The 18,906-nt window shown below is 36.6% G+C and overlaps 1 protein-coding gene across 10 annotated transcripts in view; it reads left to right on the forward strand.

Moving 5' to 3' along the window:
* The window catches only part of LOC106061632 (atrial natriuretic peptide receptor 1-like), a 637,794-nt gene that overhangs the window by 527,876 nt on the left and 91,012 nt on the right, over positions 1-18,906 (forward strand). For all 10 annotated transcript variants that reach the window (XM_056017419.1, XM_056017421.1, XM_056017420.1 and 7 more), the window contains 5 exons: positions 6,858-6,956; positions 13,219-13,296; positions 14,464-14,568; positions 14,720-14,791; positions 15,197-15,368. In XM_056017419.1, coding sequence (XP_055873394.1) covers positions 6,858-6,956; positions 13,219-13,296; positions 14,464-14,568; positions 14,720-14,791; positions 15,197-15,368 — 526 coding nt within the window. The remainder of the gene's footprint in view (positions 1-6,857; positions 6,957-13,218; positions 13,297-14,463; positions 14,569-14,719; positions 14,792-15,196; positions 15,369-18,906) is intronic.

Here is an 18,906-nt window from a genome sequence, read left to right on the forward strand (position 1 = left end):
AAGTAAATGTTTTACCTAGCAGGTATAGCATTCCCTCTCACAATGCCCTGCAAGGAAAGCGACATGCAATCAGTGCTTTAAAAAAGGGTCATTTTCAAAGATTATGCAAATCGAAATCTTCAACAGTTTCGGCCATTGCTACTAAGTTTAAACAAATTTACGATTTCCATTTTCATCAACAACGTGCAATTGAAAGCCCTAGTAGACACTGAGAGCTGTGAAAGCTATATTTCGCCGCATATTGCTAAGAAGCACAAATGGCCGACATGTTCCTCGGGCAACAGAATTTTTATGGCTTCCACCCATCTATCTCATATCATGCAAGAACATATATATGCAAATATATGACTCAAAAATTTAAGGTACGAAAGTGTTAAGCTCTTTCTACTAGACAATTTGTGCTCTAACGTTATTCCCAGACTTGACGTAAAATCTACTTATTCCTTTCGATGGTCAGAAACCTACGTTGTTGCTGAGTACTTTCCAGAAAGCTAGGGTAGAAGCTCCTAAAAAATCTCGTACACTTTCTAATCCAGATAGAAAGATTATAGAAGAGATTAGAGAGTGATTCTCCCTGGCACAAGTCCTAGTCAAAATAAATTACAGACAAGAAAAAAATGGTTATAGACTATTGTCAAACCATAACCAGTTCACTCTACTAGACGCCTAACCCAAGCCCAGGATTGATGAACTAGCAGAACAAATTTCCTAGTATTCTTTGTATAGCACTTTTGATTTGAAAAGTGCTTACCATGAGATTCCCATCGAAGAAGAAGAAAGGCCGTGTACAGCCTTCAAAGCATGTCGGAAACTATTAATTCCGTCGGTTTTCATTTGGCGTTGCGAATTTGGCCTGTTTTGAACGTACGATTGACCAAATCATCGAAGACGAACGACTAACTGATACGTTTGATTATGTGAACAATGTTTCCTAATGCGGTCAGGACGTCGGGTGCTACCGTTAGATTGTCTAAGAGCTGAGCCGAAGTCTCTTCGAGCTCTAAGTTTGAAAAAAAAACCTGTTTCAGCGTCAAACAGTAAAAAAAAAAAAAAAACCTGTGTGAACACACAGTTCTGTCTGGAAGGGACCCAAGTCGATGCCTATGTAAAGCATTGCTATTTCCGATGCATCTGGCCCCTGACGCATGGGCTAGACACGGCCGAAGGCACCGGGAACCTCCGACAACTCAGCGCCGTGCAATGGGTGGGCTCTCGCCTACCCGTGGACACCCTCACGGGAGTTTTGTTTTGCTACCCATTTAGCCTAACCACTTCCTCCAACGGTCGTTTCCACACGAGCGCCACGATGAGGCAGAGTAGCGTGCTCGCGTCGGGTGGTACCAGCTGTTTTGCCTGTCTTTGTTTGTATTCCGTATTTCTTCCTTCGTTATTCCTTCCATGTTTATGTCTAGTGTTGGTCTTACATTTACATACATTTGGATTTAGTGGTTTGGGTCTATTGAGCACTTCTTGAAAATATTTTAAGCTGTTCATTTATTGACGAAAGTTTTTCATGTTTGTCTCGAACTGACACATTGCAATTAGCATTTTTAGTACTAAAAAGTTTGGTGACTTTGTACAGTTGTTTTACCTGCTGCTTCTTTTGCGTATTCTAGGAGATTATTGTAAAATGATCGTTTGTCCTGTCTAAGCTGTGATTTTTGTGAAATGCTTGGTAGTCTTGTTTCGATTATTGCTTGTGGTTTCTTGTTTTTGCTTGGTCAGCTTGGTGTTTAGCACATTTCCTTTCTTCGATAAATGTACATGCATCATCACTAATCCAGTTTTTTTTCTTCTTTGAAATTTTGCCATAACTTATCAACGCTTTGTTAAGCTTCATTTAGTTGTAGTAGCACAGCAAATGTTATGAAGTCTCTCTATGTCAAATCTTTTCCTTTTTTATTTATTTTTCGTTTTATTGCTGGCCCTCTTCATTTTTAGTCTGCCAAACTTTAGGTGGTGGTTTGAGCTAATATCTGATCCTATCGTACATCCAGTAATGAGCTTCTCCAGTAGCGACGTACGGTAATGTGGTCGATTTGGTTCTCTGTCTTCTGTCTTTTGAAACCCATGTCACTTTGTGGCATTTTTGTGTGTGGGGAAAATCTGCCTCCTACACCCATTTCATTAAATGTGAGTCCATAGGTGCCCATACTTTTCTGTCGCTTTCTAGTCACTTCCTACTTTGACATTCAAGTCTCCCATGATGATCAAGACATCTCTTATGGGTATTTTGTCAACTATACTTAGCGATTGGTCATAAAATATATTTTTGTCATTATTATTTGTAAGGTTGGTTGAAGCATGAAGCATGATGTTTAATAACAAGAATCAAACATTTTTATGATGTTTTCATCTGCTAAATAGTCCTCAGTGTCAAACTGTCAGTGCAATTTCTTTTTCACAACAGGAGTCAAAAAGGGATGTCTTCTTTCACCACCCCTGTTCCTTCTAGTATTGGATTGGGTCATAAAAGAAGCTTACTCTAATTCGGAGCAAGAAATCCGATGGACTTTCACACAAAATCTGGAAGATCTGGAGTTCCCAGATGACATAGCCTTATTATCAGACAGACTACCGGATATGCAAGAAAAGGTCACAGCTTTAAGTGAATTATGAAAAAGAGTATGCCTTAAAATAAATCACCAAAAACAAAATACTTAAAGTAAACAACAAACAAAATGGAGACATACAACTGGATCCTCAGACCATTGACCAAGTAGATAGTTTTATATACCTTGGGAGTGTAGTCAGTGTCTCAGTTGGAACAGATGAAGACATTGAAAGTTGTATAAATCTAGTTCGTCAGACATTTAAATAAGAATCTTTAACTCTAATATCTGTATGATTCTGAAACGTTGAGAACAAAAGAAGCAACAACAATTACAAAAAAAAAATACAGACCTCATCAACAGATGTCTAAGGAATATTTTTAAAAATACGCTTTTATGACAAAATAGAAAACACTAAACTGTGGAGATGGGTGGACAGAGAAATATAGAGTTGCAGATATTAGAGAGAAAGTGGGATGGATTGATAACACCCTTAGAAAAGATACCAACAACAGAGCTAGACAGATCTTAGAGTGGAACCCCCAGGGCACAAGACGCAGAGGAAGACCAGAAAGAACGTGGCATCGAAGTGTACTAGATGAATCCAAGAGCAGAAGAGCTGTAAAGCCATGAAAAAACTATCAAGAGACCGTGAAGAGTGGCGTGTTTTTACTGAGGAACGCAAAGGAAAGAGGGTAATGATGAAAGTGAAATTGTTAAGATAAGAGATTTCCAAAGGATAACTTAAGCCGCATCCTGAGAGATTCCGCACTTTAAATGAATTATCCATATCTGTATACGTGCGTGAACAGAAACCAAGTGTGGGTCATCTGGCGGACTACTCACGGTGGATACGTAACTTCTCAACAATTCCTTGTCTCTGAATAAGTCAAAAGAAGAAAGCTTGAAAAATCCGCTGTCTATACTATTGACTTAAATCGTCTTGTCTTTCAACTCAAATACAAATACAAAATTTAGGTTAATTTTATGTAGATCTAGAATGAAACGGTCTAAATGTTGCCCTTGAGGGTCTTGATGGTGAGACTGGTATAGCTGATATTTTAATTTATGGTTCTAGAGACACATGGGAAACAGTTTCCATTCACCATGAAAAGAACATTACTGGATTATTTGAGAGATGTCGTTCTATATGGGAACTAAACTGAACAAAAAAAAACGCTGACATCAAAATGAAAGAAAATATATTTTAGTGACATCTAATTACAAATTTCTACCCCGAATACCTGACGTCAATGAACCAATGCGGCAGCTACTTCATACAGATATTCATTGGTCATGGTCTAAAACATATTGCAATGCATTCTGTACATAAAATCTATGGTGACTCAATCTCCTGTGCTAGAATTCTACAATCCACTAAAAGAGTTGACACTACAATGTGATTCCAGTCAAAATGTTCTGAGACTAGATACTCACAGATGAGAAAGAAATGCTAGCACTAGTATTTGCCTTTGATAAGTTCCACTAATATACATTTGGTTGAAATACAATTATTGAGAGTAATCACAAACCCCTTAAAGCAATAATGGCTAAACCCCTCTCAGTTGCACCTTGAAGACTGCAGGAAATGATGTTGCGTATACAAGACTTTAAGAATGGTTTATAAAAGGGAAAAGGAATGTATATGGCCAGTTTTCTATCAATTGGTGAAGAAAAACTACGCAGTCTAAAAGATAAACTGGAAAAAGACGCTACAAAACTTCCAATTACTTTTAGTCAAGGTTGGCCTGAAGGTAAGCATCTACTACCTTATTATTTCAGAGACGAAATGTCAGGATGGACATTGAGAAATTAGTAGTGCCAAAGTAGATACGAAAGTTCACTCTACATATTCAGGCATTGAAGAATGTCTGAAAAGAGATCGTGAGAGTCATTTCTGGCCAGGAATGGCTGGTGACATAAAATCATCATATTTCAACGCGAAATATGTCAAGCTTTTCAACCCGATCAACAGTGTTACGACTTTTCCGCGATGTCGAATACAAGCGATGAACAGGAGGTAATACTCCACAGTAATTCAGTAACACCGGCGAAAGGCCGAAACAATCAATATAGTTAGTCGACGCTAGTGTTAAAACAACAAACACTTTTAATACTCAAGAAGGGGAACAGTCAAATGTATTCTATGGCCGTAAACTAGTTCTTATTCCTACAATAATGAAAAGCGTCTTGTTTCTAGCGTCTCTTAGAGTGTTCTTACTTTTTAAAGCTATATTACGTCATCGTCACTAAGTAAAAACTTCCCCATATTCCCGAAACAAATAACTAATTCCTAATCGTGTCATAACAACAGAAAGAGAATTTACTGAATCATGAAGTTCCCACACAACCCTGGAAAAAGGTTGGTGTTGATCTATTAACACTGGACGGTACTGTGTGTGTACTTCTACAGTAACTGCGAAATTGATCGCCTAAAAAATACAATGGCAGAAACTGTCATAAATAAAAGCTATTTATCTACAGTGGTCAGTGACAATGGATCTCAATTGTTATCGGACAGCTTCGCAAAATTTGCCAAGGATAGAAAATAAACCACTTGACAAGCAGTCCACATTACCCCATATAAAATAGCAAAGCAGAATCAGTGGTGAAGACTTTCAAACATTATTTCTTAAAAATAAAGATAATTAATTCATGGAATTGCTTAGTTATTAATGCACCCCCTAATATAACTGGTACTAGTCCATCACAGTCAATTCTTCAGTAGGAGAAACAGAACACTGCTACCTTTAGCAAAAAGCCTGTTGAAACCTCAAGTTCTTGAAGTCACTGAAAGAAAACCAGAGAGATCAGCAATATACTATAACTCCCCTTGCTAAGGGTGAATAGGTGAGTAAGGTCAAGGCCGCTCGGCCATGAGCGTTTGCAAAAGGAAGTCATATGTCGTCAGTTACAAAGATCATACGATGTTGAACCAGGCGGAGGCGTTTATCGCCGAAATCGAATTAATTTAAGAAGAATCTCTCTGCCTGCTAATACAAGAGCTGCGACGCCAAAGGGTGCGATCGACCCTGATAATCCCACACCTTTGGATCCCCCCAGTACAGATGAAAGAAGTACCCAGACACCTGAGAGATGAGTCGCATGAGTCGACAACATAAAGAACTTGGCCCGGTCGAGAGAACTAGTGACAATGTATACGACTGACCTTAAAGACCGAATATGTAACATGCTCTCCCTGGCTTTATTCTCATATACCTGACAATTTTTTACGCTGACGTAAGATCTATAGTGGACGATCCTAGCAATGGTATTGAGATGCTACAGAAATATCTTAGGTATCACTTACAAAGACCGCATCACAAAAGAAGAGATTAGAAACATGATTAATACACCGATTTGATCCCACGATGACCTGCTAAATACTGACAAAAACGAAAGCTTAAGCTCTGTGGCCATATCACAAGGTCCTCGGGGATCGCAAAGACCTTCCTTTAGGTAAAACTTCCAGGAAAAAGAAGAAGAAGCAAGCAGAGAAGAAAGTGACAACATAAAAAAATGAACAGGCCTGTCATTGAAGAAATTCTATCCAATGTAAAAGACAGACAGGAATGGAGAACAATGGTACACAGTTCTTTTTGGTACCCCAAGGGCTCAACAGACTAAGAGATATGTAAAGGTGGTGTTGTCTTTATACAGAAAAAGGTTTTGATTATAAACATTTACAACTGCACTAATAATATTGCACACACGATTAATTTATCTTATACATCGTATGTGGAAGGAGTTTATTTTTTTAAATGTGTCGGGATTATACGGTCCAGGATTTTGAAGCATATAAGAGCGTATATAAAAGCGAAGGGAGAAGTTCAGCACTGTAGGCTACAGTTTTGTAGACATGTAGTTTTGTCCTCTCCGATACCATACTTGTTATTGTCTGCCAAAGGCGGCATTGGCTCTTGACGCATGGAAGTTTACCCCCGACACCGCTACTACAAGCAGCCAGAGAAACCATCGCATCGTATCCGGCAGGAGTGTCCACCTTCTACACAGACGGATCTGTGCAGACGCTCGAGGGCACAATGATGGCTGGGTATGGAGCGATGGGCAGTGTGTAGGAACATCTTCTGATGGTCACATGACTATATCGACGTGACTGGCCAGAGTACAACACAGATCTTTTTCGAAACGTAGCCATGTTGTCACGGTTGACGGCTCGTCTAGCGCTGTTCTATTTGCATCACCACTAGAATGTATACTCGATAATGCTTTCAAAGAAATTAATATGAAACCTAAAGTTGGTTCTGTTGCCATTGTTCCAATATACCATCTTCTTATTCACAGAAAGGTTCATTGCCAAGCGATTGTTCTGGTGACACTATCGCAGTTCACTTAAATGATGCCGGTAACAGACAACTGTTTACAAGGACAGGTTATTATAAGGTATGTATGTAACTTACAAACATTTTCACTCACAGTGACTTAAACTCTTTTAAGTTGTAGTTTTGGTTTTCCTGGGTGATTTAGGCAACCCATTTCATGTTTAAATGCCATTAGGAAAAAATGGGCACTTGTACAAATTTTTCCTAGCATATGAGATAAGGAATATGCCTTTACCATTAGGTCTTACTGAGCATTTTTAAAAAATTGTGTTTGTAAATTATAGTTCAGTGTTTTAAGTATTTACTGCTACGTTCCTATTTTGTCTACTGATCCGTCTCTAAATTTATTGCTTTATTCAAATGGTTTTACTTTGATCAAATTCGTTTGTTTTAAATCTCACTACTAATCGTTTCTTTGTTTTCTTGAATGAGGACTCCCAAGCAGAGGACGCATATTGGTCTAACCAATGTTAAATAGCATTTTAGTTTTATTTGCTTGTTTGATTTGTAAACATTTCTTTTAATAAATCCTAGATCTAAATATAACTTGACCTTAGTCCAGAAGCGAAGAGAACATTACTAGCACCCTGTGCACCGAAGCTTGTTTGCGCCCCTCACCTGCCCCCCTCCCCCGCCCTTCCCTTCTCCTACCTGTTTTCAAGACACATCGCAATATTTAGGATGTACTCAATGATAAGAATAAATACAATCAAGATTGCAAAGAGAGTTTGTTATCAAATAAACGTAAAAGCAGCCCCCGAATCACCCACCATTGGTAAGAAATATATTTTTTCTTTGAAAAAGAAAGTAATATCGAAACATAATAACAGCAGACATAGGCCTAGGTCCGGGCTCGGCAACCTGCGGGTAGCGAGTCACATGCGGCTCTTTGAATGTGAAACTGCGGCTCTTTAGTTCCATACGCAAATATTATTTTATGGAAACATTTTTAAAAAATAGTTCTGAATCTTTTAACAAAGACTAGGCGCCGATTCGATCTCTCAGCCACTTGTACTCGCTTTTCACAACACCCCTCCCCCATTGCACGCGTCGTCACTGTTGTCAGTCCGTCGTCAGCTCTCGAATGACGCCGTCGTCAGATGGTTTTAATTCGTTTTGACGCAAGACGAATTGGCATCTTAACCACATGCTTTGGCTGTGACGTATAGTTTGTTGTTTGAAGTAAATGAGTTAGAAGTGAATGATCTCCTCAAAGGTAGAAACAATCTACAAGGAATGCTATTCTGGCAAACTTTGCGGTACCACTAGAAATTGCACAAAAACGCATACCATCTAAGGATCCTACGTGCATCTGAAGAAATGTTTCGTGATTTCAAAAACAAGAGAAATCTTGAAAAAAAAATCAAACATTTGCCACTATCCACTGAAGGTGGAAGGTATTCAACTTTCTTCTGCCTTATCACTTGCTATAGATTATTCTTGCGACATTAAGACATTTTGTCAGATATGTCTTCCCAAAGTCAAAAAGAAGAACATCTAGGATTGCAACAGCTCTCATGACAAACTAGAGGGGACGATAGAGCGGATGCTAAGCGAAAATACCTTGAAGACAATAAGATCGATTTAGATAAAATCATTTAAATAGCAACTGATAGAGCCAGAAGTATGACAGGAAAAAAGGACCAACAACGATTCGTCGGAGCAAAATAAACCAAGAAATTCTTACGTTTCACTGAATAATGCATTAAGAAGCGCTGTGAGTCCAAACGATTCCGACCGAATTAGGTGAAGTCATGAATTTGGTAATAAAGATTGTTAACAGCATCTTGTGAAAAGCACTCTACCACTTAAAAGAAATGGAGACTCAGTAATCCGACCGCCTTCTTCCCCAAAAAGTGCTATGACTTTCCAAAGGTAAGGTGATAAAACGTTTAGCTTTATGCTTGAATGAAATAAATACATTTATTTCTATATGAAAAAGACATTTATCACAACGAATTTGAGAACGACATATAGTTGCAGAAATTTTACTTTATGATTACTTTAACAGAGGAATTAAATTAGCTGAATCTAAAACTACAAGGAAAAGGAAACCCAGTCTATGTTTTGGTATAAGAATTGGTTTGTTTTGAAGAAAAATTCTTTTTGCCGAAGATAATCAGAGTGGTCAATTATTTCATTTTGAATGTCTAAAGCAGTATCGCGATAAAATCAGTGCAACTTTAGACACACATTACTTCAGCACAGTTATAAAAAAAAATTAAAGATGAATTTCTTGACAGATTTGAGCAGCTCAAAACCAACATAACTATTCTAGCATTCCTAGTACACCATCTCAACACAAATAGTAACGAAATCCACATTGATCCATTTGGAATTGATACTGGATCTCTAGAAATGCAATAGATCGATTTAAAACGTAAAACTTTATCGGGTGGAAAATTGACAGAGTTGAAAAGCAAGTTGGAAGTGTTGGAGGTCCAGAAATGTATGGAACGCAGCAAAGTGGACAGCTTTAAAAGGAATACCGCGAGGTGATTCGGCGCATGGAGTAATCTTCCAGATTGCTACAGTAAGGTGAAGAATTTGGCATTTGGAGTAATTAGTATCTATGAATCGACATATTCGTGCAAGACTTTTTTCTCTTGCATGAATATAATTAAAAGTAAAGTAAGAAGCCCACTAACAAATGAAAATATGGGCCGTGTTTGAAACTAAAAGCAACAAGTTATGAGCCAAATTGTATCCAAACTTTCTAAAACCATGAAAAGCCAATGCTCCCATTGAATTTGTTTGCTCACTTGTTTGTTATTGAAGTACATGTTAGTGTTGTAAGTAAATGTCTAACTTATTCAGTTGTTACCGAATTATAAAATAATTATCTAATAATGCCATATATATATATATATATTGGATATATATATATATTATCTAATTTGTTGTGAAAAACACTACTTATATGAATTTTTTTTTCATTTTAAAAAATTCATTGTGTGAGAACTATTTATAGCTGGCAAGAAAAAACTTTGTGGCTCTTTAAAAACTTCGAAATTTAGTAAATTGTCATTTTTGGCTCTTCCGACTCAAAAGGTTGCCGACCCCTGGCCTAGGTCGTTAATAAGGCAAATGAGATTCTAATAAATGCCCTCTAGTCGATAGAGCAATTTTACATCCTATACTAACTTTTTTTAGCATCCATTTGATCGACCCTTACCATACACTTTTCAGCTTTTGAAATTCTAGAAATAGCATCTTTAGTTTTACTTTCTTCTTTTTAGCGGCCCCCGTTAGGGGAAAAGCCGCTATTAGGTTTGTGCAAAATGTCCGTCTGTCCGTCTGTCCCACTCAGATCTCGAAAATTAGAAGAGATATCAAAAATATTTCACCATGCGAAGCGGCTTGAAAAGTTTAGGTGCAACGGCTACTTTTAGTTTTCTAAAAGCAAACCGTTTAAATTGTAAAATTTATTATGCAAGCGATTTTTTCATAAAATTACACCAATTCTAAAACAATTACGTAAATGTAAGGGAGGCAATGTTACAATATGCTAACAAAGATGAACAAGTTATGTGTATTTTCAGTATCATTAATTGAAATATATTTATAAAATGTACAAGAAATGTTTACAACAAATATAAATATTAGTTAAATGTGTTTTTTCTGGTCAACTAGCTGCTAAAATTAAAAGAAAACATTTGTGTTTGTTTATAAAGGCTAATAATGCACTTTGTATGTAAATATCATGCACATATTTTAAAATGGACTTTTTATGCAGCACCTTTCGTGCAGTAGCGTAACGTCGCAACATACGCAGACAAACAAAACAAATGAACTAAAAATTTCTAAATAAGCAGATTTTATTTATTTTTTGTTTAGTGCCCCATCAGGATAAAAGCAGCTTATATTTGTGCATTTTGTCTGTTGGTCGGTCTGTTCGTCACGTTTAGATAAAAAACTATAACAACACTAAACACTATTTAAAATCTGATTTAACCTTCAATGTTCCTTCCAAAACATTGCAATAGTTTTTAGTATCTATAATAGATTGTTCCGGATGTTTTTGTAAAAACAAATCAATGCCAACGAATGTTTATTTGCTTTTCTAACTTATATTTCATGTACTTTTCTTATATGAACTATGAAGAACTGTGAAGTTGTTTCGGATGTTGTTTTATTTAAAAAAATATGTCAAATGATTATTTTAAATAGCATCATTGACTTACATTACCCTTATATTCTTAGGCAATAAGTCACTATAGTTTTAATTATCGATATCCAACTGTTTTTATTTTCAACTTAAAACAAATTTATGTCAAATGACTTTTTTTTAAATACCGACAATAGGTTGTACAGAATTTTAAAATAAGAAAGTAATTTACTAGCAACGATTATTGAAAAACACTTTTTGACTTCCTTTACAATGAATTTTCTTGCCTGAACATAACAGACATTTTTCATTTATCTGTAAAAAAATGTCCAGAATTTGGTTTTGAAAAAGAAATCAACCTACATTGCCAACATTTTCTTACAAATCGTCGTCAAAATTGTTCCGAATTTTATATGAAAAATCTAATAACACAAATAACTGTTTAAAATCCCTCTTCTAATAAATAAGACAAATAATCTTCTTCTCATTAACGAATGTCGGTTGTTCCGGATTTTTAAGAAAAACATTCTAACTCTTTTTATGTAAAATCGCTTTTCTGTCGTACATTACATTTAATTTTGTAGCTAAACGTTTTAAAATCTAATTATCGTTAATATCGATTTTACTGATTTGTAAGGGAAAAACTTCCTAACACCAAAGTATGGTATAAAAATCTCTCCTCAAGGCTATGGTACATCTAATTTTCATACGAAACTATTCAAAAAATTTAATTAACGATATCAGATTTATCTAGAATTCTCTTTTTTTCATTTTTCTGGGTGGAAAGACATGCTCCAGTTTACTGTTATTGGTGTTGCTTTAGAGTCATTAATTATTACAGTTTGTTCTCTCCGTATCAGAAAATCTTTAATCCACTGATACTATGGACCATCAATGCTAAAATATTTTATTTTTTTAAGCAAACTATGGTGGTGAACTTTTATCAAAAGCCTTGGAAAAATCTAGTAAGATAGCATCTATTGGCTCATTATCATCTAAACCTTTTGAAAAATCATCAATTAGTCCTATTAGTTGTGTTTCACATGATCTATATTTCCTAAAGCCATGTTGGTATGTAGTAAGGACATTATGTTTTTCTAAGTGGTTTATGGTGTTGCTACATTTTATGTGTTCTAGGATTTTACATGTGATGCTGGTAAGTGATACTGGTCTGTAGTTTCCTGGGTCAATTTTTCTCCTTTTTTAAATAGGGGGGTGACATTAGCTTCTTTCCAGTCCCTTGGTACCCTGCCCTGGTTAAGAGATGCCTGAAAAAGTATTTTGAACACTGGTGCTAGCTCATTGCTTAGTTCTTTGAGTAATCTAGCTGGAATACCATCAGCTCTAGATGCTTTATTAGGTTTGATGTTGGCTAATAGTTTTTGGATTCCCTTTTCTTGTACTTCTATATCTCCTATGTTGTCTGCTTGGTTCAAATTAAGTAATTTGATTTGTCTCCTGGGGCTGAGAAGATATTCAGTTGTTGTTTTTTCTGCCAAGAGTAGTTGACCATGTTTCACTACAGTATAGCAGAGTGCTAATCACACAGGTCCGATAGGCTAGGGCTTTGGTATTGGTAGTCAGCAAGGCATTGTCCCACATTCTTTTCTGAAGCCCTAAGGTGGTGGTGACCATTTCCTTGGTTATCCTGTTTTAATGTCTTTATCCAGTAGCACATCATTGGAGATGATGAAGCTAAGAAAACAAACGATTTCCAGTGGTTGGCCATTAATGGTCAAGTGATCTGCAATGTTAGTGTTCTGAACTAGTATACTTAATCCAAACGTCTGGCATGCAGCATATAGTTTGTCAACCAGGGTCAGAAGCTGAGTAGCACATTCAGAAACATTAGCTGCATCTTCAGAAGTTCCCTGATTAGTACCTTTCTTACTATGATTTCTCCCTCAATCTCGATACATTGAAGAGTTTTCTATAGGATCTTGTATTGAGAAATACACCTTCTTTGATGTCGATGACGCATAATGCTGTAGGCAGGAAAATTATATGCCAAACTGAGTAGGTGCAAGTACACATTCCTGCTTGATACAGTTGCTGACCTCCAAACGTGCTGATTTAATGTCACTATACATTTCTTTCCTCATGACAACACTCAATGAACTTTAGTAGTTTGGGAGGGCATCCTATTTTTCTTAAGAATTTGAAAATGTACAATAGGTAATACTTACTAATAGGATTTTTTTTTATTCCTATGTAGGGAGCTATTATTGCTATTAAACCTATCCCAAGATCTAACATCACAATAAATAAGCCTATGTTACTGGAGATTAAGAGGGTAAGTATTCTTACAGATAATAGTCCATATATTTATTTTCAACTATCAGAAAAAAGCCGTAAAAGTTGTTTAACGTATGCTGTTTTATAATAAATAAATTACATAAGGTGTCTGTGTACCAACATACAAAATAAAAATATATGCACGCATTTTGGACGCCTCCAACAGATAGATTTGCAAATTGGTCTCTCACATAACTAAAATCATTGTTTATAAAGTGGTGGTTCTCACCACACTTTTGAATGGCTCTGAGACCTGGGTAAATCTAAGGCTCCTTGAACGCTTCCATCAAAGGTGCCGTCGCTTCATAATGGTCATACATTGGCAAGTATACAACACAAATAACCACATGGAGAGCGACTGTGTGCCAAAGCGGCGCCTTCGACACGGATCATGGAGGTCACGGCCAAAGGTGATCTTCTTTGGCGAGCTTAAAGTAGGACGGTGTAACAGAGGTGCCCCCCTCCCGCCCTTAAGCGCTATAAAGATCAACCCTGGCGCCATTTCGCCCTCACTGGCATAGAGGAAAGTAGTTGTCAACAGATGGCCTTTGAAATAGACAGTTGGAGAGCTCTCACAAAAGCCGCGGGACACACATATGAGACCAACGTAAAACCTTTGTTGATGACAGGAGAAAAAGAAAACTTAAATGTCTAAGGAAACCAAGGAGGATGTGCTCTACAGTGAGGTTACAGTTGCAGCCAATACACACTTGAGGCTCCTCTCTTCTTAATATAAAGGAAAATGTAATGTTGGCTTGGGATTAAAGAATGAAAGGGGCAGAAAAAAGTAAGTTCAAGAGCTTGGGGGAGCTTGGCGGAGCGTTGCAATGCAATGAAGGGTAAAATAAGTGGTCCGGTAAAACAACATAAAAACAATTCAAACTGTCGCAAAGAATTGGAATCGTCTTGTGTATTTGTATAGGCTTTGTCTTTACAAAAAAATACATTTTTAAGACCAAAAATAACATTCGCACCTAGTTTTAGCAGCCTCAAGATACGATTTTTATTATTTATTGCGCTTTTTTTTCTGTGATGGAAGCAAACAGACTACGTATAAGCAAATTGTGTCTTTTATGGCCCCTATCAATCATTTTGGTCGTTTTTTCTATTCATATTCCTGATATTCATATTCAAAATTTTAAACGTATATTATACTTTGATTTAGATGAAAGATCTCCAAAACGACCATATAGTCAGGTTCATCGGAGCTTGTATTGATTTCCCTAATTCATGTATACTTACCGAATATTGTCCAAAAGGAAGTCTTCAGGTAATCTTTATAATATATAATAATGTACATTATAACAACATTAATTTATTTTCTAATGTGCTTTTAATTATGAATATTGTTTAAGTAGTAGTTTGATTATTTGGCAAAAACAGAAAAAAAGCGAATTAAAAATACTCAAAAACCATTTCAGGACGTGCTAGAAAATGAACAGATCAAATTGGACTGGATGTTTAGATATTCTATAATGCAAGACATTGTTCGGGTAACACTTTTATCTGATGAGATTCTTAATATAATTCATATTGTTATATATTTTATAATGGTTTAAAATATCAGCATTTAAACGTGTTCTATTTTTTTAACTCTATTTTTAACTTCATTAGCATAGCGCCAAATCAAGTGTTGAATATTGTCTACCTTTTTTCCGTTTGGTCAAGTATGATGGGAAAAAGTGGTTGTTGATTACTTTGATAACACACTATCTCTCTTAATCGATGCACACATATTAAGGCAAAATTTGGTTAATTTGCCTAGGTTTTGAACAAAACATCTTTTTTTAAAAAAAAAAATATATAAAAAAAAAACAAAGAAAAAACTAAAATTACTTTGATGACCTTTTAAAATGATTTTATTTACAAATAAATAAAATTGATGATAATGTTTCTAGGGTATGGCATATCTTCAAGGTACTGAAATCAGAAGCCACGGCTATTTAAAAAGCACTAATTGTGTAGTAGACAGCAGATTTGTAGTAAAAATAACAGATTTTGGACTACACCACTTACGAGGTGCCATTAGGAATAATGAGGAAGATGAGCACAGCTATAGCTACTTTCACAGTAAGTTAATATTTAAAAAAACAATAGGCTATTAGAATTAAATCGAATTTCTATTATTTTATAAAGTTTTCACATACAAACTCTTTTCTTATTCGAACATTTGATTTAAGGCTTGACTTTTAACATTAACATTTCTAATTGACTGCAGTGACAAAAAAAAAATTATTATCTTTGAGTAATCTAGCCGGAATACCATCTGGTTCAAATACTTTATTCGTTTTAATGTTTGCTTATAGTTTTGGGTCCCCCTTTCTTGTACTTCTATATCTCCTATGTTCTCTACTTGGCTTTGTCTCCTGAGATTGAGAATACTGGTGCAAAATATTTATTAAGAATGTTAGCTTTAATTTCATTATCGTTATGTGTTGGGGGTTCTCCTGTTGTTTCCATTTTCGTTGATTTAATATAGGACCATACATTTGTATTGTTATTGCTACTGAATTTTTTCTTAAGTTTTAAATTTCAGGGTGTAGCCCAGTTTCTGTTCCTGCAATTAAGTCGGACTTCTCTGTTTCTAATAAGATTTTTAAGTCTCATGATTGGTTCTTAATACTTTGAAAGTTTATTACTAGGGTTTTGAGGTACTTTGGTATTACTGCTTTAGTAGGCTTATTTGATAAAGGGAAGGCTGCCTTGGCCTTCGCTAGACTCAGATCAAGAATTTGGGAAAACCAGACGCTCACTACAGTGACCAAAATGGAAGTCTATAATGCATGCTTTATGAGTACTCTACTGTATGGCAGTGAATCATGGACCACCTACGCAAAGCAAGAGAGAAAACTAAACTTATTCCATTTGCGATGTCTCCGAAGGATCTTGAAAATCACATGGAAAGAAAGAGTGTGCAATACTGAGATCCTTTCGCGAGCAGGTATTCCCAGCATCTTTGGAGTCCTCGGACAACGCCTCTTGCGCTGGCTTGTTCGCCGGATGAAGGACAATCGCATCCCGAAAGTCATTCTCTACGGACGACTGACACAAGAAAAACGCCCCCACCTTCGTAACATAGATGTAATAAAACGGGACCTCAAATCAGTGACCATTGGAAAGACATAGCTCTAGACCGGAGAAAGATAGTGACCAAGAAAGCTATGGACAGCGAAAAAACATGGGCCTCAGCTCTGGAAGAAAAACGTACAATGCGAAAAATGGCCAGCTCCTCTACCACCTTAACCTGCAATATTTGTGGACGGGAGTGTCTCTCCAAAATAGGGCTCCACAGCCACATGAAAAAAGTGTTTGAGATGAACCATAGTCGTTCTACGACTGAAGGAGGCCGATATATGTATTAGTATTAATAGATTTAACTGGAGTGGATATGGCTAGCGCAGGGCCGGTCCTAGCTATTGCGGGGCCCTATGCGAAACGGGTTGCGCGGGGCCCATTCTTGGTAGGGATAAGGATAATAAGTGAAAATTAAGATTTTGTATTAAAAAATAAATTCTTTTTTTCATTTTATACATTCTTAACTAAGTACAAAATCACGATCAAATTAATTTTACTTTACGAGCCTTGTGTGTAGCGAAGTCATACAGTAGATCATCAAAATTTTGTTTCCTACATAGATCACGTTCAATAGCAAGAATTGCCACATTGTTCAATCTCCCTTCGTGAATTGTTGACCTTAAGTAATTCTTGATTAGTTTAAGACGCGAAAAATTTCTTTCACAAGATGCCACAGTTACAGTTCAAATCTCAGCTGCAAGGAGTAAATTGCAGTGTTCACAATTCTGTTGAAGCCATCTTCAGCTTTTTGATGTGTGAAGTTTTCCAGATTTATCATACTGGCTTTTCCTTTTGGCTGGAAAAATTGCAGCAACATCCTTGTTTTCAGCCAACCTCTTTTCATTGTCACAAGAAGAAACAACGTTCATACACAACCACAAGCTCTTTCATATTAACCCTTATCTGAGAGATACCGATAACATCTGCTCGTTGTGACTTATGTCTGGAATAGCATCCAATATCACTGCATTCTTGATGTCTCAAAGTATAGAATTCACAACAGCATCAGCTACTACAGTAATAAGTTCGTTTTGAATCTTCTTTCCCAGGTAACGATCATGAATTTCTGCATTGGTAACACGTCGAAGTTGTTCCCCCATTACTGGATCAAACTTTGCGAGTAATTTTCTACTAGACCAGGATATTCCCATTACTTGGCTCTTTAAGTCTTTCAATTGTCCCTCTGAAAGCTAAATTGCGCTTCGCTAGAAATCGTACAATTGCAACTAGTCCAACGTTTAGTTTCAGAATAAAGCCTCTTCTGGTGAACTTTGTCAATGCCTCATTATGCAATTACAGATATACTTAGCGCGGGGCCTAAAAAAGCGCAGGGTCCACTGCGACCGCATAGGTTGCAGTGGCTTAAGACCGGTCCTGGGCTAGCGGTTGGTGGACTATATTTGAAATGGTGTTAAAGATGTTGTATTGGTTCGAAGTGTCTGCATCAAAGGAATCAAACAGTCCTGATGTAAATTAGTGTAACGCACACGCAGTTGCGGCCCTAGGGGGTGGCAAGTGGGGCAACCGCACCAGGTCCCGCGTCTGAGGGGGGCCCCGCGATTGTAGATTTCCTGCTGCAAAGTATTTATTTAGAATGTTAGCTTTACTTTTGTTTCAGTATCATTATGTTTTAAGTTATCTTCTCTTTTTAATGTTGCTACTCATGTTGTTTCCATTTTCTTAGACTTAATGTATGACCATAGGTTTTTAGCATTATATAAATTGAAAGAGGGTGGTTGGTTGGACATGGGAGGTGCGATAGATGCAACCGTCCGCCCTCCCCCTGTCAGGCCAATGCTTTACCTTTTGTATTTTAGTGAAGAAACTACATTTTTTAGCCAAAACATCAGTCACGAATATAAGTTGTATATGCTATATATTAAATTCTTATATCGAGTCGCCCCCTCATATTCTCAAATGTCAAATGCAATTATTAGCAATAATCATAAAAGGAGAGAGGATTCTTATATGATTAATCGTTGTCACTCTACCGCCTCTCCCATTTTCTGACGAAAACATCACTGTTAAAACAGAATAGTCAAATATGGCGAGATTAATAATTATTTAAAGAAAGACTTTTTGGGGAGAAAATTTAGAATTCATGAGAAACTTTTAAATATACGAGTAACAATTGAAATAAGGTTTAAACCCAAATATCTTTTTCCTAGTCATCTTTTTCTAACATTTACTTAGTCTGAGATTTTTTTTTATTGAATAAATATTGTTACGTCTGTCTGTCTCTCTCTCTCTCTCTCTCCTAATCAGGCCTTCTGTAACAACTGCTCATCACTCAACACATGAACTTGACGACAAGAGTTTCAAATAATCTAGTACTTTAATAAGTAAATTTTAAAAAGCCAATACGACACTATTGGCAACACAATAACTGACTACAAATGTTACACTGTACATCAACGTACTGCAGTACTCTAGTGTCCTTATCTCTTCCTGGACTCGTACGTATTACTCGAGGACTGCACCAGGACCAACTCCATGGCCGACTCATAGTCCCGGTCTCCTCTCTGTCCTGACC

The sequence above is a fragment of the Biomphalaria glabrata genome, chromosome 18 (assembly GCF_947242115.1).
Source record: "Biomphalaria glabrata chromosome 18, xgBioGlab47.1, whole genome shotgun sequence".
NCBI lineage: Eukaryota > Metazoa > Mollusca > Gastropoda > Planorbidae > Biomphalaria > Biomphalaria glabrata.